We start from the raw sequence: 27,352 nt of genomic DNA on the forward strand, positions 1-27,352 counted from the left end.
GTGACGTCCCCGGAAGCCGGAGGCGGATCCGGCCGGCCAAGGGGGCGTTGTCGGGATGGTTCCGCGGCCGGCGGGGCCCGGCGAGCGGCGCTGAGGGCGGCGGTGGCGGCGGCCGGTGAAGAGGAGCAGGCGGGGCAGGACTCGGGTAGGTGGACGCCGGGCCGGGAGGCTGGCCTCGCGAGGGCGTGGGGCCCCAGCGCGGTGCGGTAGGAGCGGCCCCGGCCCGGAGCCGCCGCCGCCGCCGCCGCCTCCGCTCCCGGGCTGAGCGAGGGTCGCGCGGGAGTTCGCTCGATCCCAGAGGCGCGGGGCCTGCGCCCCCCGTGCCGCCGCTTCGGCCCCGTGGCGCGCTCCTTGTCCCCGTCTGTCGCCCTGTAGTCGCGGGCAGGGCTGAGCGCCGCGGAGCTCCTAGCCAAGCGCGGCCTCGTTTCCACGCGGGCTGCGCGCGTTGTGAAACGGGAGCGGAGACTCCGTCCCCGGTCCGGCCCGGGAGTCGGTGAACGCGCCGCGCTCAGCACGGTGCCCGCCGCTTGCTTAATGGTTCAGCCGTTCCTCTTGGCCCTCAGCGGGGGCTGGCAGACGGGGGCGGTCATTAAGTGCTTGCCGCTTAACCGAGTGGCTACGGGGTGAACGCGGTGTACGGGGTGTGGACACGGTCATGTGCGCTCCAGTCACCCGGCGGGGAGGGGGGAGGGGTGATAAGGAGGGTTTCTCTCCGGAGGTGAGCGCGGTTGGGCTGGAATGGAGAGTGCATCCGTTTGCTAAGCCCTCGTAGCCAGCACCACAGGCTGGAAGTCCAAGACCAAGGTATCGGGATGGTTTATTCTGAGGCTGCACCACCTGGCCCGCAGACACCCACGTTTTTGCCGTGTTTTCACGTGGCCTTTCTTCTGTGCGGGAGCATCCCTGAGGTCTCTCCTGGTGTCCAAGTTTTCTCCCCTAATGGGGACAGCAGTCCGATTGCATTAGGGCCCACTCGAATGGCTTCACGTAATTACCTCTTTAAAGACCCGATCTCAAAGCCGCAAATATTATGAGGTACTAGGGCTTAGGGTCTCAACGTTTGAGTTTTGGGGGGAACACCATTCAGCCCTTAACAGAAGGAAGGCATTCACCAGAAGGACAAGGAAGAAAACATTTTCCAACAGAAGTGACAGAATGGCCTTGAGGTCTCAAAGCAGGGCGATTGAGGTGTTTTTGTGTGCAGGGCACACATGTGTCTCATTGGTGTTTGTGCTCTTCTGCATTTGTGTTTTCATTTGGTCCCCCCTGGAAGCCCAGGGGGAGCCCTCTTTCGTCTTTCTTGGTAAATCGAATTTTCCGGTTTCAGCACACATGTCTCTTCCTCGAGGAAGTTCTCCCTGACCCTCCTCCTCCAAATTAATCTGCACTTCCCTCTTTCAGCATCTCCTGGACCATGTAGTTCCTGTTTATTCTCTATCTGGGGCACCGGGGTCCAAGGGCACCTGACTCGGGAACCCCCAGACAGACCACTGATGAAATCCAAAGGCAGAGAAATGAGTGGCGGTGACGCAAGAAAGGAGTATATTTCAGGGAGGCCACCACGGGCAGGACAGTGGACTAGGGCTCAAAGACTGTCTCCAAAGTGCCGGAAGGGCTTCCAGGTTTATATAAGGAAAATGTGGAACAGAGGTTGGCGGGTGCGTGAAGGTGGGCAGTGAAGGTCAGATCGATCATCGTCTTAGGGTCAGTCACACGGCCTCTTCCCGGCTCAGGGCAGGCCTTGTGGCTTGAGGGGGCAGTTTCAGTTCCCAGCAGGGGATGCTTTGCCCGAGTTAAGAAATGAGCTGGAAAGAAGAGCTTAGTCTGTTGGAAAGTACAGACTGAGGTCAGAATGGAGGGATTTGAGGTCCTTGTCCATGAAGGCTCTGGTGGCCGCATATGTGAGTTGTTCACCATCATACCCTCAGTGGGGAGCATACAGTGACACTCCATAAAGTTAAATGAATGAGGTGAAAACTGAGACACAGCCTGCGGAGGGCAGGGGACAGATCTTGCCCAGGCGTTTCATCCTCACAACGCCTTGCACATGTCAGGCACACAGTGTCAGTTTAACTGCGTCGGCCTATATAGTGTCTTAGAGTCAGTCACTAGAGAGCTAAGACAACCAGGCTTGCTTGCTTGAAGCCATTGCTTCTGTCATGGGATTGGGGGGAGGGGGCATTAGGAATGAGCCATTTGAAAACCTTGATGACCAAAGACAAAGGTCGGACCACTCTAAGGCAAGGTGGGTGCTGAGGTGTGTGAACTGTGGACCTTTGGAGAAGTATCCATTGGTGGCCCCAGGAAAGAAACTTCTGAAAATTCTGGGTATCTGACCAGTTGGAAAAGTGTCCCAGGGAACAGAAGGGCCCCTGCTCTAGGATCCGTCTCTGCAGAGTAGAATTCCGTTCTGTCTGTTACTCCCTTTACAAGCACCTCTTCACATGTAAGCTGTTTCGTGTGTGTGTGTGTGTGTGTGTGTGTGTGTGTGTGTGTGTGTGTGTGTTTTCCCATATTTTCCCAAGTTTTCCCAGATTTCCCTTTGAGTCCCGTTCGTCCATCTTCCCACCATCACATTTCAGTACAGATTTGTAGCATTTAAAACAGGAAATATCTTAGGAATTCTTTAACCAGTGGGGGACCTCTCCATTTTTACATACGGAAAACTGAGGCTCAGAGTCTCCAGCCGTGGAGACGCTATGTATTGAGCACCCCTGCGTTCAGGGCGCCCTTCTAGGTACCAGAGATACGCTGATGAATAAGGCAGATGTGGTCTGTGTCCTCTGGTCTTTGTTCCTGGTCACAGAGCGAGCAGCTGCAAACACGGAGATCCCAGCACGACACTGTGTGTTGCACTTGCCCATCCTCGCATATGCCGTGCACACCTAGGCCCTCAACTGACTGGATCCAAGGAAGGCCTTTCACCTGCCGAGTGGAACTCAGAGTAGGGGTTAAGCACGTGGGCTTTGGGGTCATTCCCTGGGTTTAAATCCGAACTCCGCCCCTTATTATCAGTTACTCACTAGCTGTGTCGTCTTCTCTGTACCCGGTCAGGTTGTCTCTTGCGTTGCAAGAAACTACCCCAAAACTTAGGGACTTAAAAACTTATTTTCTCTCACGGTTTTGAGGGCCAGGAATTCAAGCAGAGCTCCACTGGGCAATTCTTCAGTTCCATGTGATACTCGCCTGGAGGCTGGGGCTGGTCTGGAGAGTCAGGTGTGGCTTTGCTGTCTGGTGGCTGGAAGGCTGGGCTCAGCTGAGTCCTTCTCCGGTTCCACATGTTCTCCAGTTGGGCGCCTTACAGCCAACCCAGGCCTCCAGAGTCACTGTTCCAGAAGACAGACAGTGGCAGCTGTCAGACCCAGAAATGAGCAGGGCTTTACACCCTCACTTTTGCCTGTTGTTGGTTAAGACACAGGCTGCTCAGATTCAAGGCAGGGAGAGACCTAGATCCCACCTCCCCTTGGAGGAATGTCAGAGTTGTAGCCCTCTTTAATGGTCCATGTGCCTCATCATCCTCATCTATAAACTAAGAGGGGTACTTATGATTATCGTGAGAATTAAATGAGATGAACTGGGTATGAGATGAGCATAGGGACTGAAAAAAACACGCGTAAAGGGCTTAGAACAGTGCATGGCACGTTAGAAGCCTTTTGTAAGCACGGGTCTTTATTATCACTGTCTTAGGCACATGATCCGTCGTTATTTACACTTGTCACCCCTAAGACTCATGAGGAATATGAGATGTAAATTCTTTTTCCAGAGCTCTCTCTAATCTTGTGGGGGAGGTACAGAATTGCTGTCATGAAGCCATTAGAGAACTGTACTGAGTAGTACAGAATAGTTACGATTTTCATAGTCTGTGTAAATTGTGTAACAGTTTCTAACTGTACATCACTTCTATATAGCTGGAAAATGTCTAAAGATCGAGAACATTTGCTGCATTTTAGCGCTAAAGCCTACAGAGGAAGGTTTTGTGTTGTATTTTTAAGGTCCTTTTTCTCGTGGGCTGTAGCATAGCACCAGAGCATGGGCTCCAGGGTTAGGAACCAGGCTTTAAATCCTGGCTTTGGAACACAGGATATTTAAACTCCCCATTTCTTAATTTCGTCTCTTCTAAAAGGCCGATAATAGGGTTCTTGTCGGATTATTGGAATTAATGGATAGAATGTGCTTAACACGGTTCCTGGCCCGAAAATAGTGAATGATGGGTAATAACAATAAGCCAGTAATCCTTTTCTTTTCAAGCAACTGATGGGGCAGGGGTAGGTAACTGAGTACTCTCTATCATTTGGCTGTTTGGTACCCTCGAGGATTTAACACGGGGCACTGCCCCACCACCTGACATAACGCTCCCCTTTCTGTATTCTTGGTCTGAGTGATAAAACCCTCTCCCCGTGCTTTAGTGTTGCTCTTTATAGGTGACATCACCTCTAATGCTAGTTTTCTTTGAATCCCACCCTGATCTCAAACCAGGAGATCATGCCAGTACCCCAAGCTTTACACGTCAGAAACTAAGCTTTCCGTGAAGAAATAGGGGGATCCAAATGAGGCGTAGAGCGGAGGGTGAGTTTTAGAGATTCGAAGTCGAGGGGTCATACAGTGGAGATGGTTAGCAGAAAGTTGGACGTTTGGAGCTAGTGATCAAAGCTAAAGTGTCCCATTTTGGGGTTGGCTGCTTCGAGCAGATGAAGGCCAGGAGTAGATGTGATTTTCATGGGAAAGAGAAGGGGGCCCAGGGGCTGAATCGTAAGGGACATTACCGCTTGGTAAGGGGCTCGCCGAGGAGGACGTACAGGATAGAGAGGGAGCAGATCAGGGGCTTGGTAAGAGGAGGGCCCCGGGGGAGGCAGGCGTGTCCAGAGGGAGGTGCGCAGACCGCACGCCACAGGCTGTAGCGGGGAGCGGCCCCTGCGGGCACGTGTGTAGCAAGACGCAAGGTGAGAAGAGAGTCCTCCGAAAGCAGAGCCGGATGTGGAGTGGCTGCTTTGAGGGGCGTCAGAAAATGCGCTGTGATGAGTAGATGTGCCTAGAGGGACGGTTTTGTTGTCCTGTTTTCTTCTGCTTTTTTTCACCGCGAGGCAATCTTGGTGTGTTCGCAGGAACTGGTGGGCCAGGTGGGGACAGAGCAAAGCAGTGAAAAAGCCGAGAATGAAGCCGAGTGCTGGGGGAGGCCGTGGTGGGGGCGAGGGGAGGAGGAAAGCTGGCTTTGCAAGGAAGGCACACTTCACCCTGTGAAGCTGAAGGGGTCGAGTGAGGGACGAGCGAGAAAATTGGAATTACGAAAATAATTTAAAGGCACTCAGGTTACATCAAGTTATCTGTGGACTCAACCTTCTTGGTGAAGTCAGGTCACAGTCACTTTTATGGACGAGGGAGACAGACCTGGTGGAAATGAAGAGAAGGGAACGGGCCTAGAAGAGTAGCTGTGGGGCTGGGGGGGGGGGGTGTCAAAAAGATGTAAAGAGACATCACTAACTGTTGTTCGTTAGCAGCAGAGGTTAGCCAGCGTGGATCTTAATGGGTGAGTGTCTGCTCTGTGCCAGGCAAAGGTGAATAAGGTGGTCCCCTCAGAGCTCACAGCAGAGCTGGAGACGCAACTGATCGAACATAAGGATAGGTCATCTAGGGAGGCAGGTGTGGGGTGCTGTACGATTGCAGAGGGGGGACCCCAGACTTGAGGAAACACTGGGGAGGAAGGAACACGTTTCCGAACGGCAGGAAAGGCTTCTAGGAGATGGTGACAGCTCAGCAGAGCCATGATATTTGGAACAGTCCAGCGTGGATAAAGTATTCCCAGGACAGGAAGTATCAGAACCGAGGGCTTTGGGGGCAGAGAGCAAGGCAGGGTCCTGTAATCTGCCTGCCCCAGGACCAGCTGGAACAAGACTGGACAAAACCCAGACGGTGTCCAGGAACCGGGGCTTTTCACAGGCTCTCCGGGTGCTCTTTAGAGAGAACATTTGTTGAATACTTAATATGTCTGTTGCTGTTCTCGATGTTCACGTGGCTTCTCACAATTGTCTCCGTAACCCGTGAGGTAGGGTGAGGAATGTGGACGTGGAGATAGTCATTGCCCAAAGTCACGTAGGTCATGAGCAGTGGCTGGGGCTCCGCACTCTCCCCAACACAGCTTGTCTGGGGAGCCGCAGGTAGCGTGTTTTGGTGGGCACCTAGGGGGCGTGGGAGGGGATAAGGCGATGGTGATCACGATGGGAGAAGGGGCTGTGTTCAAAAGCGTCGTTTTGGCTTCGTGGTTTGGTGACTTTTTCCATCATGCTTCTGCACTGAGGATGAAAGCGAACGAAGAGGCCACACCGTTCCACACGGCCATTGCGGCACACGCCTGCCCCAGGCTGACTTCATCTGTCCCCATGACTTCTCTTCCCTTCAGCGTGTCTCCCTGGATTGTGCTCCTGGCATGAACCCGTGCCTTCCTCTCCTGTGTATTCAGGTGTCTGAATACTGTATTTGTGTGGTTGTGTGTCGTGTACTTGTGTGTGTGTGTGTGTGTGTGTGCGCGTGTGTGTGTGTGTGTGTGTTTAGTAGAATTTAGGCTTCGTGAGGGCGGGGACTTGGTATGTTTGCTGGTTTGTTGCTGTAGCCCTAGAACCTGGCACATAGAGAGGTTGAAGACATGTGAGACCTTCCGTGCCTGAAAGAGGGTGTCCCATCTCGTTCAGTCTTAAAGTCAGTGTTCTTGAAAAGGCCTGTAAGATTCTACATGGTCTGACCCTCTCCCCTTCTCTCTCTCCCTCCCTCTCCCTGTCTCCCTCCCTCCCTCCCTCCCTCCCTCTCCCTGTCTCCCTCCCTCTCCCTGTCTCCCTCTCTCTCTCCTTGTCTCCCTCTCTCTCTCCCTGTCTCTCTCTCTCTCTCTCTCTCTCTCTCTCGTACGCACATACAAGCACTGACACACACAGGCACATCACGTCCTGCCACTCCCTTGGCTTCAGCGCTCTCAAGCTCAGCAGGCACCTGACGCTTTCTAGTCTGTGCACGTCGGGTACGTGCAAGACGGGTGTTTGCTAAGGTAGCACCCCATCAGAGAGGCAGGAAGGAGCAGACGAGTACACGTGCTGCTTTGTGATATCTTTGTTATTAGTGTCTCGTGATGTAAGTTAATTTGTTTTGACTTACACCTTATCTCTGCAGGTAAGTTCCTAATTTTCCTCACCTTCTAATTCAGCACCCTACGTATAGGTGCTCAATAAATACAGATTGGTCTTATCCACTTGGCTTTTCTCTACCCTTCTGAGTGTTTACATACACACGCTTTGTTGTTGTTGAATTATTCCAAAGTAGAAACAAGAGAAACACATATAGCATTATCGTGCTCATAGTCTACATTTGCACTGTCAAATCCCGTGGCTCTTTAAATAAATTAAAGGTTTAGTTCCTCAGTCACACCAGCCACATTTCAAGTGCTTAAGGCTGCTGTATCGAACGGTGTAGATGCGGAACATTTGCATCACTGCAGGTAATTCTGTGAAACTGCACCGGTCTCGATGCTTAAGACCCAGGGTTTTTTATGCTTGTTGTTGGTTTGTTTGAAGGAGCCATGACTGAACCGCAGGTCAGTCCGCGGGTTCTGGGGCCACGTAGCTCCCAGTCACCCCTGGGTCACGGTCTACTTGGTGCTCTTCCTCGCAGGTCTCCCGGGTGTTTGAGCATGGACCCGGTTGCCACCCACAGCTGCCACCTCCTTCAGCAACTGCACGAGCAGCGCATCCAAGGCCTGCTTTGTGACTGCATGTTGGTGGTGAAAGGGGTCTGCTTTAAAGCACATAAGAACGTTCTGGCGGCGTTCAGTCAGTATTTCAGGTACGTGTTGCAGACTTTGTTCTTCTAACCGTGTGGAGAAAAAGCTCTTGTAGCGTGGATGTGTGTTGACTAAATTTTACTCTCTCCTTGGATTTCACCTGTTCTTACCTTTTGTAGCACTTGCTGCGAGTTTTGCTTTTTGTATTGAGAGCAGCCTGAGAGGAAAAGAGCCTTTTGACCAAAAACTGTCTGGGCTGATTGAAAGTGTGTTGCCACTTTGTCTTTAGTAGCTCTAATCAATGTCAGGTTTCCCTATGGATTTCTTACCCTTTTGTGGTAAAAAGATTGCAGAAGAGAATTCCTGGTGAGAACTTTCTTGTGATAAGAAACTGAAGGGGGGAAGACACCCTACATACTGATTTTTTATTAAAATATTTTCATTTTTGTTTTTCACTGGAATAGTCTAAGAAAACAGGTTTGAACTGAATTTATTTCTTCCTATACTCATTTTTAGGTTGTTAGACATTGTTGGAGTTAAGTGTTCTACGTGCATTTTCTGAGTAGCTGAGATTTATCTCTCTGTAAGCACTGAAGCTTTTTTTTGGTACCTCTTTTCCCCTTAAAATGCATACCGTTTCATTGCTCTTGTAAATCGTATATGGAACCTGACTTAATCTTTCCATCAAATTAAACCTCCGCCATCATCCGTGGCCTACACGTTGTAATGAACGGATCAGCTCACTGAGGTAATCAGCCCTTTTTGTCCCTGTGCAACTTGGTCCCAGACTCTGCTTTCCCTGCCCCTTTTTAATTTGTGCTTCCCTCAGGCAGCAACAGAGCTGAAGGCAATTTTGGGGAAGCAGGTGATTGGATTAGGGAAAAGGTCCACAAACTTGCCAGACCACGTACCTGACCCAGCTTGGTGGTTTAGATGCAGCACAGACTCGTTCACCTGGAACTTGACGCGTGTGCAGAATAAAGCGCGTGGGCGTTGTGCCCTTTTCCCTCATTCACTCCTAGGGCCCTTCTTGTTCTCACGGCTGGCTTGTGGGCCGTTGGGTGGCAGAGAAACCTCTAACAGATCTGATTACAAAATGAGCATATATCAAGTCCCTAGAGTTGTCAGATTGACAGAGACAGAAAGTAGAGTGGTAATGCCAGGGGCCGGGGGGGGGTGGGGAATAGAAGTTAATTGTTTCGTGGGTATAGAGTTTCGGTTTGGGAAGATGAAACGTTCTGGAAATGGACAGTGGTGATGGGGGCACAGCAGTGTGAATGTACTTCATGCCACTCGATTTCCCGTTGGAACTATGCTTAACATTTTTAACCACTTAGGAATGGACCAGATGGTAAATATTACGTATATTTTGCCACAATTAAACAAACTAAAATTAAAAAAAGAATGAGTGTCGAGTGTTGGTTTCTTATAGTTATTTTTATTTTTAGACATTTTTAAGGCACTTAGATGTGGAAATGTTTTTGTTATGTGTTTTATGGTCTGAAATATAATTTGCCAGACTAGATATGAAATACTCTATCTGTATGCAATCGATCATACATATGGATAATTATACTTTGAAAAGAACAATGAGTATATTTCAGAATTTTACTTTGAGATCTGTTTGGAAGGTTGAATATCCAGCACACTAATTTAATTCATCTGAATTGCTTTATTGGACAGCTTGCCAACACTTTTTAAAGGATTAAAATGCACTTCATTTAAAAATCTTGGCATGTAGGGGCACCTGGGTGGCTGAGTTGGTTGAGCATCCCACTCTTGATTTCAGCTCCAGTATGATCCCAGCATCATGGGATTGAGCCTCATGCTCAGCGCAGAGCCTGCTTAAGATTCTCTCTCTCTCTCTCTCTCTCTCTCTCTCTCTCTCTCTCTCTCTGCCCCTCTCCCCCTCTCACACTCTCTGTAAAGTGAAATTAATAACAAAACATAAATCTCAGCATTTACAGGATAGTATTCTTGAATATTAACATGAGTATTACTCATAAGAAAAAAGTAATCATACTATAAACAGCTATCCTTTCTTTTATCAGGAGCCTCTTTCAGAATTCTTCAGGCCAAAAAAGTGATGTTTTTCACCTGGATGTTAAAAACGTCAGCGGCATCGGGCAGATCCTGGACTTCATGTACACGTCCCATCTAGATCTTAACCAGGACAACATACGAGTCGTGCTGGACATAGCCCAGTGCTTGCAGGTTCAAAACGTTCTGAATCTGTGTCACACGTTTTTGAAATCGGCCGCTGTGGCACAGCCCCCTGGCGTGTCCTGTAACAGTACGTTCTCCCTGCAGAGCGCTCTGGCTGCTGACGCTAACTGTGTCGTCAGCGAAAACTACCCTCCTCCTTTGCTGCAGGAGTGTCCCGCGGAGGTTCAGCAGAGTAAGGTGTTGGATGAACCCCATTCTCACGCTCCCCCGTCAGTTAATCTCCATCACCCTGCGGGCGAAGCGCCCAAACCGGCGCCCGGTCCGCTAGAGGCCAGCGGCCCAGAGCTGCCTCTCAGGCAGAGCTACTGCTACAAACTCCGAAACTTCTACAGTAAGCAGTACTATAAACAGGCTGCCTGTCCCGGTCACGGGAGGGTGGGCGAGCCGCCCTTCCCGTCCAGCACCCCCACGGGCCTCGGTGCCGGGGAGCGCCAGCCTGGCGCGGCCGGCCGGCCCGGATGTGGGCCGGAGCCTGCGGGGCTCCTGCCTCCGCACTGCTCGGCCCCGCCCCTGAGTGAGCCGGACCCGGACCCGGACCCGGGGTCCGACAGCACGCGCCAGCCCCCGGCCAAGCAGATGAGGCTCAAAAAGGCCATCCACCTGAAGAGGCTCAACTTCCTCAGGTCACGGACACCCGCGGAGCCGGCGTCTGAAGCCGGGCGGGAGGACGGTGTGACCGAGCGGGCAGGCCCTGCCGGCGCAGATGCGCGGGAGGAAGCCGGCGGCCCCAGTGCTGAGGGACGAGGAGGCGGGGAGCTCATCGGCTCTGAGCGCTCGAACTGCGTGAACGACACGGAGCGGCCCGAGGACCCCGCGGCGCTGGAGGACCAGTCCCAGATGCTCCAGCCACAGAGACAGTACGCGTGCGAACTGTGTGGGAAACCTTTTAAACACCCAAGCAACCTGGAGCTTCACAAACGGTCTCACACAGGTACACTGATTCAGTGCCCGCAGGCAAAGGAAAGGACCTGACCCAGACGCTCAGACACCACTGCCTGCTCTGCTTTTGTAAGAAGTTTTGCTGTTGCTCGATGACGCCATTGATAACCCCCCAGAAAATCCAGGAGCGTTAGCTGCTTTCTCTGACGTTGTTGGTGATTACTCTTAAAGAACGATCTCGGAGTTCTGTAGACGCTCTCATAGAACCAGTTGCAAAAGATGGCACGCTTTTCGTTTTTAATCGTGGCTTTGTGTGATAAACCTTCCAGCTTTGAAGAAGCGTAGCGAATTGTTTTGACGCGCTGAAAATCTGAGCTATGTTCTAAAACGGATAAGCTGTATTTGCTCTTTAGAATTAGATGAACTTTATATTTTTTTAAAGCATGATGTTGTAGGTTCATCCAGACCAAAATAACTGAGGGTAATAGTAAAAGGTCTCTGGGAAGCCATGTTAATATCAGATTTTTTCAAATTGCGGTTTGGAAGGAAGAGGTACACTTTTTAATAAGGATCAGCTTTAACCGTTTGATAATTGGTTTTCAAATGGTAATTCTTCCATTTTGAACGTTGAATTTTCAGAGGCTTAGTACCCTAAGTCATACCTCGTCCTTTCTCCAGAAAGTTTATTTTTTCCAAATGCTAAGTGTCACAGATACATATAACATTTAACTTATATGTTATACGACTTACGTTATACGACACTTACGTGTTACTTTCCTTCCTGTAGTGAAACTGGGTGACTCTACTGCACGTGAATTAATGACATTAATTAGTGATAAGCATGAGAAGTACTATGCTAACGGGTGCTTCCAGCATAACTGCTTTTAAGGTGCTTGTGCCATTGTGATCATGTCCACGTGCCATTCTGTTACCACTTTGGGTTGCCCACGGGCTTAGGTGTTTGCTACCTCGTTGCATTATCAAGAGACTTCTATATGGCAGCCCTTCGTTTTCATGTGTTTGCATGTAAAGTGCTTTCGTTGGTGGTAGTGGTTCAGAATTATTTTATGTGAAGGCAGTGTCATTGGCTCAGCGTTGCCTGAAAAAAACTTGTTTTATTTAGGTCATTCTGTTTGCTTAAATTTCCTGGAGCCTAACGATCGTTATGATTTTTATTTGAGAACATCTCTCTCTAGCTTTAAAGGAAACAAATTACATTGTTTGTTCTGAAGGAACATCTTCGGATGCCAGTAGCACACAGCCATGCACAGGTGTTGACGGGGACAGAAATTGGGAAGGCGGCAGGCAGTTCTCTGATTACGGTCTGGGGAGCCCTTCCAGGGGGTCTGTGGGGCCTGAACTCTTTCCATCAGAGTCTGCGATGTTACTTGCCCTCTCCTTTCCTGCTCCAGGCGCACAGTGGAGTCAGCTAAAGGCTACGGCCGCTCCGGTGGCCGCCGAGAGGTCTGATGGCGTGCTCTGAAGGTCTCCGTTTCCATTTCTGACGTGGGCTCTACCCACCGATGTAGCCTATGTAAACCAAAGCTCTTTAGGGCCATCAGTTATTCAGAGGGCAAAGGGATCCTGAGAGCAGAAAGGGAGGCCCCCTGGCGTAGGGTGATTGGCCCCGGTCACTCGTGAGTCTCGGCGACTGGTGACCTCTCGTTTCAGACTGTTGTAACTCAGAATGGGGTCTTTCACTTGACATTATCGTCTTACCCATAATTTCAGACGTGAATGTAGTCACCAAATACAGGATTCGTGTGATTATAATTACTCAGGGTCGGAACTTCCGGCTTGTCCTTGAGGAAACCATTGAACAGTTTTAGGAAGCCGTTCAACTCAAAAAATATCCTGGCAGGAGCTCAGAGAGCTAGCAGGGTGCCAAACCTCAGCAACACAGGAAGAAGGGAAACGTTCATGTTTAAAAAAAGAATCTTCATAAAACCGCTTGATTTGAGGGGGATTCTTGGTCTTCAAAGCATAGTAGGTTTTACAGGCCACAGGGGGTACCTTGAAGTATGCTTTTCCCGTTCTCTACGCCGGGTCAGAGCTGCGGTGGTTCCCCTGGGGTGGCGTCCACTCTGGACAGAGGCCGCCCGTCTGTTCTGTTCCAGGACTCAGAGGCCGGCGGTGGCCAGGGAAGCGTGTCTCCCTGCTGAATCTTGTTTTCCCCTGTAAGCGCGCGTCAGCCACCGAAAGGCGGCGGAGAGGGGTCTTCCCCGGCACACTTGAAGTCCACCCCTGTGTGGCCGCCTCGTGCGGTGCGAACGAGGCTCCCTGGCCGTGTCGGAAACTGGCGGTGAAGGACTCAGGCCGAAGGGCAGGGGAGCAGGCCGCTGCTGTCCGGCAGATGGCCTCTGCGCCGTCCAGGGGGGTGCGGGACAATCAGGAGGACGTGGGGACTCTGCCCACGCTCGTACTTTGGGAAAGAACGCAACGCTGTCTTCTGAGAGGGCAGCGGAGATGGTGTAAACATTTTGAACAAAGTTGTGGTGCCGATGTGACTAACGATTTTACAAGTTGTTATTTTGTTTTGTTTCAGGTGAGAAACCTTTTGAATGTAACATTTGTGGGAAACATTTCTCTCAGGTGGGAATACTCTTATTTACTTTAATAATTGGGAACCTGAAACCCAGTGCTTTTTTTTATTATTATTACAAATAAGACCTACATTTGGACTTCTGAGAGAAGCCTCTGGTGGTGTCTGTAACGTTGACTTCACGCTAAATCGGAAGAAAATAATTTCTAAGGAAAACAGATTTTTAGATCATTGGGAAAAACAGCATTTTTTGTAAGGGTGTGAACTTCCCCCCCACTGAAGGATGGGTCTGATCCTGGTATGTTTCCTCTCTTTCGTGAACGAGCTTTCTGGTAAACCACAGTGAGCACCCACCCACCTGGGGGCCGCAAGTGCCGGGCTGTGACCAGGACCAATGTCCCCTTCCTCCGGCTGGCACATCCGTTGTTAGGATGCGGGGAAGAGAGCAAGCATTTCTCGTTCCTGCTTGGCCCGCCTTTCAGCTGACCCCTGTTTCATGATCATTGGGACACGTGTAAAGTCTCCCCATCCAGCCAGTGTTTTGGTCCCTCCTACACGTGCTGATCTGGGCGCTGGACGTAAACACCCCCTAGAGAGTTAATGTGTTAGAGGAAATTCTGAACGTAGGCTGGTGGCCACCCGCTTCTGAAATGGAGGGAGAGCCCTGCTTCTCTGCCACGTGCCGGGCGCTGGCATTTTAGAGGGTGGGTGAGGCCGGCTGCTCGGCCCCGGGCACACGGGCCCACCGAGGAAACAGCCACCGCACGCCGTCGTTCCACTGGCGGGTGCCGTAGATCCGGTCGCAGCTCGTGCAGACGCTGTGTCACCGGGGCCAGGACTCTGGGCTGGGCCCTGACCCAAGAGCCCTCCGGGCCACAGAGCTGGCCACAGCGCTCCCCAGGGCACGGAACCTCCGTGGCGGCGCCGTCTTCTGGCACGTCCCCCACGGAGCCAGCTCTCTGGGGTCCCCTTCGTTCTCCCCCCCAGCCCCCAAACCTGTGCCCTCAGGGGCTTTTCCCTCCCACTGCCACCTGCCTGCAGGGATTCACCGAGTCCGGACCCCTGCCTTTGCGTCTTTAGTCCACACTTGCCGTCCAGGAGAACTCTGGCACCCACACTGCGTCCAGTAGGTTTTTGAGAAGCGAGGGGAGTCCTCTCTCCTCCAGCTGCCAGTTATTCAAGGCCCTGGCGGCTTCAGGACGGCCTCGCTGGGGCTTCCGAGCTGTGGCCACGACGATGGGCAGTGTGGATTCGGATCCCGCCCCTGGCCTGCTACTCAGTGACCTCGGGCAAGCCACCCCACCCTTTGCAACGTCAGCTTCCTTGTCTGTGAAACCAGGGAAAGGAGATGACTGACCCTGGGGAGCATGTGGGGAGTAAACGAGCTGGTAGGAGTAAGAACTCCTTTCTGCCTGGCACGTAGTTCGTGCTCAGGGGGCGACATTATCTCCCGTCCCAGGGCCGCCCTCTCCGTTCTTGCAGACCAGTCTTCCCAGGGCACCCCCCCCCCCCCACCACCATCTTAACTTCACAGCTTTGGGGTGGAGGAGAACCTAAGACTTGGACTCATGACTGTTAACAATTAGCAGCCATCACTCCCTGGCCCACATTGTCCTAATTCTTAAATCAGGATCGTACTACCTCATGCAAGTGTCCGGAGGAGTAAATGAAACAGGGGACACGAAAGCCCTTCGGACGTTTAAAATGTGATGATGGCTTAGGGTCTGTCCTCTCCTTGCATGGAATCCTTCCCTGACCCGTCTTTGCTAATCAGAGAGAACCGGACATTGAAACGTCCGTAGTCAGCCTTCAGCCTCCTCTCCCGGCATCGATGGCAGGTCTGGCCTCCAGAGATTCTGATTTGGTCGCTTTGGGGTGCGGCCCGGGTGTAGGGATGTGTTAGTACAGCGATTTGGAAGTATGGCTGAGGTTGAGGACCGCTGCTCAGACCTCGTCCTGCACTTGCCCTCCGGAGTCCCATCAAGGTGGCCCTGATGACTGCCGCTCCCGAAATCCTCCTCTGCTGGGGTCTGTGTTTTTGTCGGAGTTTTGTGAACACAGGATTACGTATACTTGCGGTTTTCAGATGCGTATTGCTGTTTTACTTCGTAGTGAAATTATGAAATTTTTTGTGAACAAGGACTTCTGTTTAAAAACCACTCAGTAATAAGTGTTTGTGGCAAGCGTGGGGTGTGCTGGGGAAAGATGCATAGGGAACAGCATGGGCAAAGAGAAGCGAGTGCTCGTTTCTGCCTGGAGGAAGTGGTGTTCGGGGCGGGTGATGAAGACGGGAAGTATGTTACGAGATTGCTCAGGTGAGCCCCAAAGACAAGCAGACATTTGATAAGCCTGGGGGTCTCTGGCATTGAGGAAGCTGTCGCGTTGTGGATACAGGGATACTTTGTAAGTAGTGCCCGCTGACCATCTCCGCCTTACGGCAGGCAGTCATTTTTATTTTTTATTTTTTTAATTTTTTTGTATTATTTTTTATATTAAATATAATTTATTGTCAGATTGGTTTCCGTACAACACCCAGTGCTCATCCCAACAGGTGCCCTCCTCAATGCCCATCACCCACCCTCCCCTCCTTCCCACCCCCCCTCAACCCTCAGTTCTCAATTTTTAAGAGTCTCTATGTTTTGGCTCCCTCCCTCTCTAACCATTTTTGTTTCCTTCCCCTCCCCCATGGTCTTCTGCTAAGTTTCTCAGGATCCACATAAGAGTGAACATATGGTATCTGTCTTTCTCTGTAGGACTTATTTCACTTAGCATAACACTCTCCAGTTCCATCCACGTTGCTACAAAAGGCCATATTTCATTCTTTCTCATTGCCACATAGTATTCTATTGTGTATATAAACCACAATTTCTTTATCCATTCATCAGTTAATGGACATTTAGGCTCTTTCCGTAATTTGGCTATTGTTGAAAGTGCTGCTGTAAACATTGGGGTATGATTGCCCCTGTGCATCAGCACTCCTGTATCCCTTGGGTAAATTCCTAGCAGTGCTATTGCTGGGTCATAGGGTAGATCTATTTTTAATTTTTTGAGGCACCTCCACACTGTTTTCCAGAGTGGCTGCACCAGTTTGCATTCCCACCAACAGTGCAAGAGGGTTCCTGTTTCTCCACATCCTCTCCAGCATCTATAGATATCTGAGTGTGGTTTTGATTTGCATTTCCCTGATGAGGAGCGACATTGAGCATCTTTTCATGTGCCTGTTGGCCATCCGGATGTCTTCTTTAGAGAAGTGTCTAGTCATGTTTTCTGCCCATTTCTTCACTGGATTATTTGTTTTTCGGGTGTGGAGTTTGGTGAGGTCTTTACAGATTTTGGATACTAGCCCTTTGTCTGATACGTCATTTGCAAATATATTTTCCCATTCTGTCGGTTGCCTTTTAGTTTTGGTGGTTGTTTCCTTTGCTGTGCAGCAGCTTTTTATCTGAATTCAGGAGGTCCCAGTAGTTCACTTTTGCTTTTAATTCCCTTGCCTTTGGAGATGTGTCTAGTAAGAATGAGCCGGAGCAGATGTTTGCGGTTACGGTGTATTGGAGCGCTCCCATGCACTCCATTCCATGCCTGGAATGTTTGCTTTGATAGAAGGGAGTTTGTAAATATTTTCCCTTCTGGAAGTCTCGAAAGTGAGAAAACAGATTCACCAATGAGAATTAACCTTTTATGCTGTTTCCTCAATTTATATTTAGTAGAGTCAGTCTTGGGGGGGTATAAAAAAGTTACCCATAACCTTGCCGTTGAGTCCGTAAGCAGTATGACACGTGAGCTTTGCAAAGCTACCGTAATTCGAGACTGTGGCAACAGACGACACCTGTTAATGTATTTGTGGACACGGTCTGTGCGCAGATCTCAGCACTGGGGGTCCCGCATGCGTTAGAGTATGAGTGAGGCTCTGTCTGAATGCAGGGTGTCCGTGCGGGGTAGAGCCCGGCCCCGTAGGTGCACCCGGAGGAGACGTGAGGTAGGGGCAGGTCTGGAACATCTGTGACGTGAGAAATGGGAAGAGGAAACCTTGCGCACTGAGCTGTCTTTCGGGAGGGGACTGGAGTTGTGTCGTCTCTCCAAAGAGGCGGGGATGGAAACTTGGAGTGACTGGTGCAGTCGGTGCCTTCCGGAAAGAGGTGTCCCGTGTGTGGGGCGCCACTGAGGGGGCCCGCCTGGAGATCGGTGTGCTCCCCCCGGGCACGGACACAGCCTGACGCCACAGGTGACAGGGTTTGGGCCCGTCCAGGGGAAAATGCAAGAGTAAGAGTGTTTTGATGAACTTTTCCGAAGTTGTTGAATTTTGAGCCCTGAGGTGGTATGTCCCACACTCCCGTTGTTTAGGAGACATCTCTGTGCTAATCTCCAGATTTTTTTCCCCTGTTAACTTTTGTTATTTGGTGAAATCCTAAAGTCCCAAAACTCCTGAACTAGGTGACTTTTAAGATCTGAGATCCCTTTTATCTCTAAGATGGTATGACTCCTCAGCTGTTTTTTTACATGAATAATCAGCTGCCGTTGGAAAAGTGTTCTGATAGAGAATATGTGTTTGGTTTGCTCGTGTTTAAATGCTCACGTCCTCGTGCCTATTAGAAAGGGTTTATTTTTTAAATTACTCAAATCAGGTGTTAGTTCTTTTCTGCAGCAGAGTTTTCTGTTCACAGTTCTGACAGCTCCCTCCTAATTTAAAATATCTGCTTAGAAGGAGTAGAGTCTCCTTTGCTGCTAACGTTCTTGAGCACAGACAGTGAGTGCCGCAGGCTTGGGAGTCCACAGGATGTTTGATCCCGGCTGTCGGAGCCCAGGCTGATGACTTCCCTCCAGAGCATCCGCTTGCTTTTCCGTAGACCGCGATGCTACTACTTTATAAGGGAATTCTGACTAGGTGACAAGTTGTCTGCGGCTGCTAACCCAGCCGCTTCATTCCTGGTAACCTCCGAATCATCGGTAGCAGTCACTGTTACTACCGCTTGCTAGAGAGTTCCATCCGAGATGTGGACCGGGTACTTAGCACGTAATGAGCACGAGAGTGAAGCACAGTTTACCAAAAATAAAGATGCTTCGGTAAAGGTCAAGTACTCTGGGTCCCAGTTTGCTGTGTCATTTGGCAAAAATCGTTGAATGCATTATCGGACTTTTTTGCCTGAATCTTTCAGTGTTTCATCTGCTTTTATACCATCGGCCAGATCAATATGTGCTCCTTTATCTGGGGGAAGATTTTCATGATCCATTTCTATTTATTAAATAGCTACAAAAAAAATTCAAGGGGTTGTTTTACTACTGCTTATTACACTATGTTAAGTGGAAGATCATTTGATTATACTTGCTTTGAAAACGAGTAATTGTGACGCTTCAGTTAAAAAGCGAGGGCTCAGTGCTGCTAAGCACTGACTCAGAGAATGCATTTCAGTCGTGATACATCATTTACAAAGTAACTTAAAAAGAAGGACCTAATTTAACAGATGAGCCCATGGTGCTATTCAAATTGTTATATAATTGATGCGCTTTTCTGGAATTTGGAATTGACTGACTTAAAACAATCAGTGGTACGTTATCTCACCTCCCAGGAGCTGTTTCCCCAACAGCCAAGTGACTCTTGTACGGAATAGTCAACACAAGCCAGTTTATTCACAGAAACTTGTGAGTTCAGACTCCCACAAACCCATGTTACTTTCTGGCCCAGCTGTGTAACAGGGGCAGTTACTTACTTATCTGAATCTGAGTTTTTCATCTAGAAAAGAGATCTAATTACTAAGAGCAGCTTAGTGATGTGTGTAAGGGCAGGCAGACGAAACGTATATGGCTGTTGACACTTACTGTTGTCAATAGTCATTCTGTTAAAAGCTAGGTATTTACCAATGTTTTGCCAAATTCTTCCTCTTTAGTTACCTCAAATAAACCTGAGTTTTTTCGAAGCCATATTTATCATATTCTGAAGTATCTAACTGTGTGATCTCCCAGAGCCTGACTCACAGAATCTCCATGCTCTGTAACATGAAATCCACAGGCCGCACTTTTTCTACCTGTAAGTTTCCACTCGGAAGTGGACTTCAGACCGTCTTCAAACGTATAACCATGAACTGTCTGCATTTTATTTAAAATCTAGTTTGCAGATTTACAAAGCCAAATTTGTTAGCTGGCCATTACTGTTCATCCTCTCTTTTTGGCTTATTTTGTGCATAATGCCGGCACATTATTACCCTCGGGCACATTCATTCGTTTCAGTGTCTTTATAACAGAACACTGTAAAAAATTAGGAGGGGAAATGACAGATTGAGTCTATTAAGTTAAATTCCAGCAGTGGAGGATTTTGTTTTCAAATCCTAATTTGAAACATTAGCCAGGAGCTTTTTTAGTATAAGGCGATTGCTGTTTCAATTTTAGTGTACTTGAGGCAAGTTAATATTGATTTCCTATTGATCATTGCATGGAAACCTATTTTGCAATCCCCATTTAGGTAAGTTACTCTCTCTCGGTACGTACGTTAAGAATTGTGTACAAATTGAATTGTCTGCACTGATCCTCAGAACAACCAATAAAAACTCAATTATGAAAGGAAAATAAAAAAAGAAATAAGTTACTCTCTGCGAAGCCCTGCTAGTTTCAGCCATTAGGAACATAAAAGGCCCAGCAGCGAAATGGCTCCTGAGTCTCCTGCTTTGCGTTTTTGCACAAAGGTAAAAGAAAGGACAGCCCAGTCCGGCACAACAGAGCCCAGGGGAAGTGCTGTTTGCACGTGTCTTACCTTCTTTACGAACCAAAGCATGTTTTTAAAAAAGAAACAAGGAATCCTGAAATAACCAAGTACAGACAGATGCTTTGTTTCCAAGTGATGCCTGCATATAGATGGTCCAAGTTAAAAACACCAGGTAAAGCGGACCGAGGTCTGTTTGAAATACAAGCTTAGCAGCCCCCACAGTGTGTGGGGCCCATTTGCCAGGGAAGCAGCACAGCGCGTACCCGCAAGGTGACAAGCCAGGGGCTCACGGGGAGCACTGGGGTCAGAAGTGTGCCATCAGGCATGTCCGTGCGATCTGCACATTCCCGGGCAGGCCCAGGCCCCCGAGTGAGGACGGGGCTGTCCCTGGTCTCCCTGCACGCGGCTGCTTTGAGCTGTGCATATGTAATCTTCACCTGGAAGTTGGACCAGGACCTGGCTCGGTCTGTTAGTTTTCCTTTTGAATTTACAGAACCTTCAAGAAAACTGGTCATTACTGGCATGCGTTTTCTCCTCCCCTCTCTTACAGGCGGGTAACTTGCAGACTCACTTACGTCGGCACTCTGGTGAAAAACCATACATCTGCGAAATCTGCGGAAAGAGGTCAGTGCTGGGCTCGTTCCTCTGTTCGTAAAGAATAACTCGTGTCTGTCTTTGAGTTCGGTGTTCTCTGGGCCACCTGTGGGCTCACCGCGTAGCTAAGGAACGCAGGTAAAGTCAGACCCTCCGGCTTTTCCATAACAAAAAGAAAGAGAAATGTTCATTAAGAGAAGGAAAATCTAGGACACAGAGTCTTAGGAAATGGGATTTTGACACGAAACAAAATTATACCAAAATTTCCATTCATTCCAAGAATGTCTGTTAACATAGATCATAGACCCATGGGGACGTGGAGGTGACTGTCATGGGGGGGCAATGAGACTCGCAGCCAGGAAGGGCTGGAAGGGCCCTGAGCTGAGTCAGAAACAGGCCTTGAGAGTTCAGCAGTGCGAGTGGCCAGCTGGGCAGGGCTGTGACTTGTGACAGAATCGCAGTGGGGACCTTCCTGCCCTCCCTGGGCCGCTTGTCTGGAGTCTGCACGCTTTTAACAGGCACCAGCCACAGCGCTTCAGTCATTCATTTATTTAACCAACATTTATTCGGCACCTGCTGTATGCTAAGTGCTGTGATGGGAACATAAACAGTATAGGGGCCCCTGGCTGGTTTAGTGGGTTAGGCATCAGCCTCTTGATCTCAGCTCAGGTCTTGGTCTCAGAGTGAGACCAAGCCCCACGTGGGCTCCACGTGGGCTCACGTGTGAGTTCAAGCCCCACGTGGGCTCCACGGTAGGGGTGTAAGGCCTTTGTTAAAAAAGAGAAGGGAAAAAAAAACAGTACAGGTTCTGCCTCCGATAAATTCATAGTCAAGGGCGGTGGGCAGAGACGGCTTTGGGGACAGTTCAAGTCAAAGTCCTCCAGTATGGGGTGCGGCACGTGCTGTGGGGACGCTGGAGGAAGAAGCGCCCCTTGTTCAGGTCCGGGAAAACCGCTGTCTCTGCAGATGGGAGGAAACAGAGAAAGAAAGGCTGCCTGGCCTGGCACGTCTCCCTTTCTGCCGTGGCCGCTTCAGCACCGCGGGCACGTTTCGTGCCGGGGGTATCGCGCACCCCTCGCTTCGGGCGCCTCCGGAGTGAGCCCCCGCTTCTTCAGATGGTGTCACTTCCCTTTGGCCTTGTTTCACAACGTGGGTTAAATGGGAGCCTTGTGAACTCCCTTTAAAAGCAAGGCGTGTATTTAAAACCACGTCCATACACGTGTTGTCGCAAACAGAACCAGTTCTACAATTAGGCGTGGTGGGAAGGAAGCGTGTTTCTGTGGCCGAGACCTCCCTGAGCCAATTCGGTGACCATCTCTGAAGAAGAAAGAGTGACGAAACTAGGTAGAAAAAAAAAAACAGTCATTCAGAAACAAAGCACTTGCATCATTTTCTACTTTCTGTAAAAAAGAGAAAAAAAGTAAAGATTTTTAAAAAGGCACATTTCAAATGAAATCAGGCCACGTCTGGTTCGTTCTGCAGGGATGTGGGGAGCAGCCCATCCGTCCCCCTCAGTGACTTGCAATTGTAAAGATGTGCACCAATGTGGAAAGAAATTCTTAATTGGGTTTCCGAATGTCACGGCAGGTTCGCAGCCTCTGGTGACGTCCAGCGCCACATTATTATTCACTCGGGAGAGAAGCCACACTTGTGTGACATCTGTGGGCGAGGTACTGCTGAGCATTTTCCTTTTCTTTCTCGAAGACCGCTGACGAAAACGGCCTCAGTCCTTGAGCCGAACGCCTCTTGTGGTCTCTCTAGGCTTCAGTAACTTCAGCAACCTGAAGGAGCACAGAAAGACGCACACGGCCGACAAAGTGTTCACCTGTGACGACTGCGGCAAGTCCTTCAACATGCGGAGGAAGCTGGTGAAGCACCGGGTCCGGCACACGGGTGAGCGGCCGTACGGCTGCCCCGCCTGCGGTGAGTGGCTGATGCCCGCGGACGCGGCCCCCCAGGTGCCCGCCCTGTCGCTGCGTGGTTCGCCTCCCTTTCCTCGGGGGCGACACGGACGCGGTGCTGTCCCCTCGCCCCCTCCCGCGGGGTCTCCTCTCATCCCTCCCTGGGCTCGCGTGTCAGACGTTCGCGGAGCTGCCCCGAGGTGCTCTGGGCACGGCCGAGTCCGGCTGCCGCGGGCTCCTGGCCAGGTCCGCGGGGCGTAGACAGAAAAGCGTGGAAGGGCGAGGTGTGCAGCAGCGGGTGTCAGCACAGCCGCCTCGACGGCAGGGCCTGGGGGCTGCCGGCGGACTGTCCTGCCGGAGCATCTCAAGCACATGGCGGGGTCAGGAGGGAGGGCTTCTGGGTCACGTACGGTGAAGCAAAGGGCGCTTCTCTCCGCAAGGACGCGGCAGCGAAGTGGCCAGAAAGGGGAGGGTGGGCTGGCGGCCCTCGCTTCTGAGGGGCCTCGCCGCCCAGGTGAGGGAGGGCGGACTCTCAGTCACCTGTGTCCCTGTGATCGTGGAGGGTTTGAGCCTCTGGAGGAGAGAGGGTGTGCGTGTGTGCGTGTGTTGTGTGTGTGCGTACACGTGCGTGCCTGTGACGAGCACTTCACCATGCCGACTGAGTCATGGAGGAATCAGTGAGTAACGACTTTTACGACTTCCTGTGTGCAACAGACGGGGAGAACGTCCAGAGTCCTGCTGTGGGAAGGCTGGAATTGGGCTCTGCTCGGAGCGCCTCCTCCTAATTGGAGCTGGAATCTGGAACAGGGCAGGACTTCTGGGCTGTAGCCAGAAAGTACCTTTGTTTTTGTCTCCCACTTAAATTGTACACAGATCTCATCTCCTGGATACAAAGTTAGGCAACTCCGTGACTCTTCTCATTACTCTTAAAAATAAAATTGGGGCGCCTGGGTGGCTCAGTCGGCTGGGCGTCCGACTTCGGCTCAGGTCATGATCTTGCGGTCCGTGAGTTCGAGCCCCGCGTCGGGCTCTGTGCTGACAGCTCAGATTCTGCTTCGGAGTCTGTGTCCCTCTCTCTCTGCCCCTCCCCCACTCAGGCTCTGTCTCTCTCTGTCTCAGAAATAAATTAAAAAAAACTTTTTTTTTAATAAAATAAAATTGGTAGTACCTGGGTGGCTCAGTTGGTTAAGTGCCTGACTCTTGATTTCAGCACAGGTCATGATCTCACGGTTTGTGAGATCGAGCCCCGCCCATGTTAGGCTCTGTGCTAACAGTGTGGAGCCTGCTTGGGATTCTCTCTCTCCCTCTCTCTCTTAATAAAAGAGAAAAAAAAAAAAAAAAAGGAAAGCAATTGTTACTTTAAATCACAAATGCAGTCTCAAATCACTAATTTAAAATGTCAGTTCCAAACGGTTATTACAGCTGTCAACTTGATTTAAGATTAAATTCTCTCTTCCCTCCCCGGCTAGGGCTGGCTTAGACCCCAGTAGAGGAGGAAGCAGAGGAGGACCCTGCCTGCCTCACCTTATGTTTCCAGCCCTTTCCCTCCCCTCACTAGCCATGGTTTCCGACCCTGATAAGGTCAGCCTGGGGCCAGGGGAAGATAAAGAGAGCGCAAGAATGTTCGTTCTTATAGGACAGGTTCAAAATTCTGTAACTGCTTTATTGAGGTAAAAGCCCCATACCATAAACTTTACTCATTTAAAGCGAACAGTTCAGTGAGTGGTTCTGGTATATTACTCACAGAGTTGCACAACCCAACCCTCACCATGGTCTATTTTAGAACATTTTCATCACCCCAGAAAGAAACTCCACACCCACTAGCAGTCATTCTTCGTTCCCACGCCCCAGCCTAGACAACCATTAATCTGCTTTCTCTCTCTGGATGTGCCTGTTCTGGACATTTCGTGTAAACGGAATCATTCAGCATGTGGCCTTTCATGACTGCTTTCACTCAGCAAGTGCGCTGTGAACATCGGCGTACTACTTTGTGTGGGTGTGTGTTTTCATTTCCTTGAGTTCAGAAGACAGGTTCAGTTTTAAGATGGCTTCACATTCTGGGCTTTGCAGTGAATAGAGAGCTCCTCCCTCTCCCTCCTCCGCCTTCTTCCCTCTCCCTCCTCCACCCTTCCTCCCTCTGTCCTCTCCCTCCCCAGACTGCCTTCTCCTTCCCTTCCCTCTCTTCCTTTCCCAGCATTTCTCTGCACTTTCCAAGGTGCAGACATGCATTTTCCTCTAGCCCTGGGTTTTAGCAGTTTATTCCCAGGAGACTGTCTCTGTTGAGGTCTCATCGCCCCTCTGGCCAGTCCTCACAGGCTGGACTGAAGTTGGCTCCAGGCAGCTCGCTTGTGAGCACCCTCGTTGAGTCCCTGGAAACGCAGCGTCCTGCACTGCCTGGGACTGCGGGCCACGGCCGTGCACGGTGACCGTCCTCTCTGCTGCCAGCACGGCCAGCCGGCTGTCTCTCACCGGATTCCCCAGGCAGGAGGCAGGTGCTGCCCCGTGGTGTCCTCACGGCAAGGATGGCTGTGAAGTCTGGCCCCCTGTCTTGCCTCTGGGATGAAAGAGAGAGACTGGCCACGGTCCTCTCCTGGGGGAACTCTACTGTGGCTGAAATTCACGTCTTCGGGACCCTAGAAAAGATTATTCCCATCTGCCCAGTAACTCCATTACTGAGAATTTATCCTAAACGGTGTAAAGAAAGATGGTGACTGAACACGAAGTATGGTAGCAAACAGGTGGAGCCCGCCCACACGTGCAGGAGATCGAGGACGGGAGTCCACGACATGTCACGTGTCTGTATAAACTGTGTGGTATAGCGACAGCATAGCAAACGGTGTTGTTCAGTGAAAGAGACCGAGCCTGACGCTGAGGGCACGGTGTAGACGTGAGGACACAGGGTCACTGTGGCCACTGTGGCGAGCTTCGGTGTCCTGTGTGGGGAAGGGTACACCTGTAACGCATGGACGTCGACGCCTGGTCCGCCTGATGGGCGGGCGCTCGGAGCTGAGCCTTCCACGTTCACGCGTTCACACGGGTGAGGGCGAAGCTCTAAATACGCATCTACGTAACTGCGTAGTTCTCAGTCCTCTGTCAACATGTGATGTCTTCTGGAAGGCTCTCTGTTGGTTTCTGTCTTCCGATCTTACCTACTCTCATCATGGAAGTCGACCCCCCCCCCCACCTCTGTCATGTACACGGGATGGAACTAGAACCAGGAGAAAAAGCATATGTAAAATTATGTTGAAAGCAAAAAGCTGTTTCTAAATTGTCGATCGGCCACGTTAGATTTGTGAAAACTTGAACAAAACGGGCGAGGTTTCCCGGCACGGGCCGGCAGGGGCAGGCACCTCGGCTTGCCCGGCGAGGCGCTCCCGTGCGGGGACACAGAGTCCCTCGAAGGCTCACGCCGAGGTGCCCGCCGCCAAAAGGCCGCGGGGCGGAGGGACGCAGTGGAGAAGAACGCGAGCGTCTTCCGGGGCGAGCAGGTGACGGGAGGGCTGGACTCCGTGACCTGACCGTGAAAGCAGTGAAAGCAGAGCCGGTCTGGGTTTTAGAAGGGGGCGGGCGCGGGGGCGGTGCTTCCGGAAGGCGCGCTTCTGAAAGGACGTCCTTTTCCTCTCGCAGGAAAGTGTTTCGGGGGCTCCGGCGACCTCCGCAGGCACGTGCGCACGCACACGGGGGAGAAGCCGTACGCGTGCGAGGTGTGCAGCAAGTGCTTCACGCGCTCCGCCGTCCTCCGGCGGCACAAGAGGACGCACTGCAGGCCCGAGGCGCGCCGGGACGCGCTGGACGAGCTGGCGCAGGCCCTCGACGCCTCCGACCTCGACAAGTCCCAGGGCTCCGATGCGTTCTCCCAGGACGTGCCCGTCGCCTTGATGCCCGCGTCGCTCAAGCTCCCCGCGCACCCGGTGGAAGAGTCCGTGACGGAATTTGACGGCCACGCTGCCGGCCCCTACTGCAAGTTCCGGGCCGCGGTCGAGCCTCACGGAGCCGGCGGGCCGGAGAAGCTGGGTCCGGACCCCGGCAAGCTCGCCAAGCGCCCCCTGCAGCCGGCGCCGCAGCAGACGTTCGCTTACCCGGGCGCGGCGGCCGCCTCCGCCGGCGACCAGCCGCTGCCGGCCGACAGCCCGTCCCTGGGCCGCTCGTCCCCGGCCGCGCTGGACAACCCCTGCGGCGACGGGCCGGGCGGCCGCGCGGCCTCCACGCCCTACAGGAACCCCGAGGGCCAGTTCTTCTCCAGCATGACCCTCTGGGGGCTGGCCATGAAGACGCTGCAGAACGAAAACGAGCTGGACCAGTGACGGCCGGCGACGGCCCGGCCCGGCCCCCGCGGCATCTTCTCGGTTCGGCAGGCGGGTCCCCGCGCCGCGGGAGGGGGCCCGGCCCCTTCCCAACAGCCCGAGGATCATGTGCCGCCGGTGGCTGATAACCGGAAGCATCTGGAGCCCAGGATCTGGGAAGGCCTGCCGGCTCCCCGCACACACAGACGCGGGACCAGAGGGCTCCAGGGGCAGCAGCTACCGGCTGGGGACACCGGCCCACTGACGTCAGCCGGGCACGACGGCGGGCACGCTCTGGGCCCCCTGCTGCACCCCGAGTCGTGTTTGAGGGAAAACATACAGAAACACAAATATTTTTGCATTTTTACATGATTGAGATTTGTAGCGTTTTGTACTTTACGCAAAAATTTTATTTGTATATGAAACCCGTGCTATAATTTAATGGGAATAAATGAAACTTGACTTTCTCTATAA

At 51.4% G+C, this 27,352-nt stretch overlaps 1 protein-coding gene across 2 annotated transcripts; it reads left to right on the forward strand.

The window, feature by feature from the left end:
• Positions 1-6: 6 nt before the first annotated feature.
• ZBTB49 (zinc finger and BTB domain containing 49) lies at positions 7-27,352 on the forward strand. 2 transcript variants are annotated; one of them, XM_023253313.2, is made up of 8 exons: positions 7-145; positions 7,651-7,821; positions 9,811-10,916; positions 13,410-13,456; positions 20,651-20,724; positions 22,282-22,364; positions 22,456-22,617; positions 26,223-27,352. In XM_023253313.2, the coding sequence occupies exons 2-8, from the start codon at positions 7,670-7,672 to the stop codon at positions 26,897-26,899; spliced, it is 2,301 nt and encodes a 766-aa protein (XP_023109081.2). In that variant the 5' UTR covers positions 7-145; positions 7,651-7,669; the 3' UTR covers positions 26,900-27,352. The 2 variants fall into 2 exon arrangements, with proteins under 2 accessions (XP_023109081.2, XP_044912526.1); XM_045056591.1 differs by lacking the exon at positions 7,651-7,821 and having other exon boundaries at positions 22-145.

Source organism: Felis catus, chromosome B1 (assembly GCF_018350175.1).
Source record: "Felis catus isolate Fca126 chromosome B1, F.catus_Fca126_mat1.0, whole genome shotgun sequence".
In the NCBI taxonomy this organism is placed as follows: domain Eukaryota; kingdom Metazoa; phylum Chordata; class Mammalia; order Carnivora; family Felidae; genus Felis; species Felis catus.

Excerpts from the sequence above, each read along its gene's own strand:
- ZBTB49 (XM_023253313.2), top strand. The coding sequence starts at position 7,670 with ATGGACCCGGTTGCCACCCACAGCTGCCACCTCCTTCAGCAACTGCAC. Across the intron at positions 7,822-9,810 it reads GCGTTCAGTCAGTATTTCAG|GAGCCTCTTTCAGAATTCTT; the intron begins GTACGTGTTGCA and ends TTCTTTTATCAG. Across the intron at positions 22,365-22,455 it reads GTGTGACATCTGTGGGCGAG|GCTTCAGTAACTTCAGCAAC; the intron begins GTACTGCTGAGC and ends TGGTCTCTCTAG.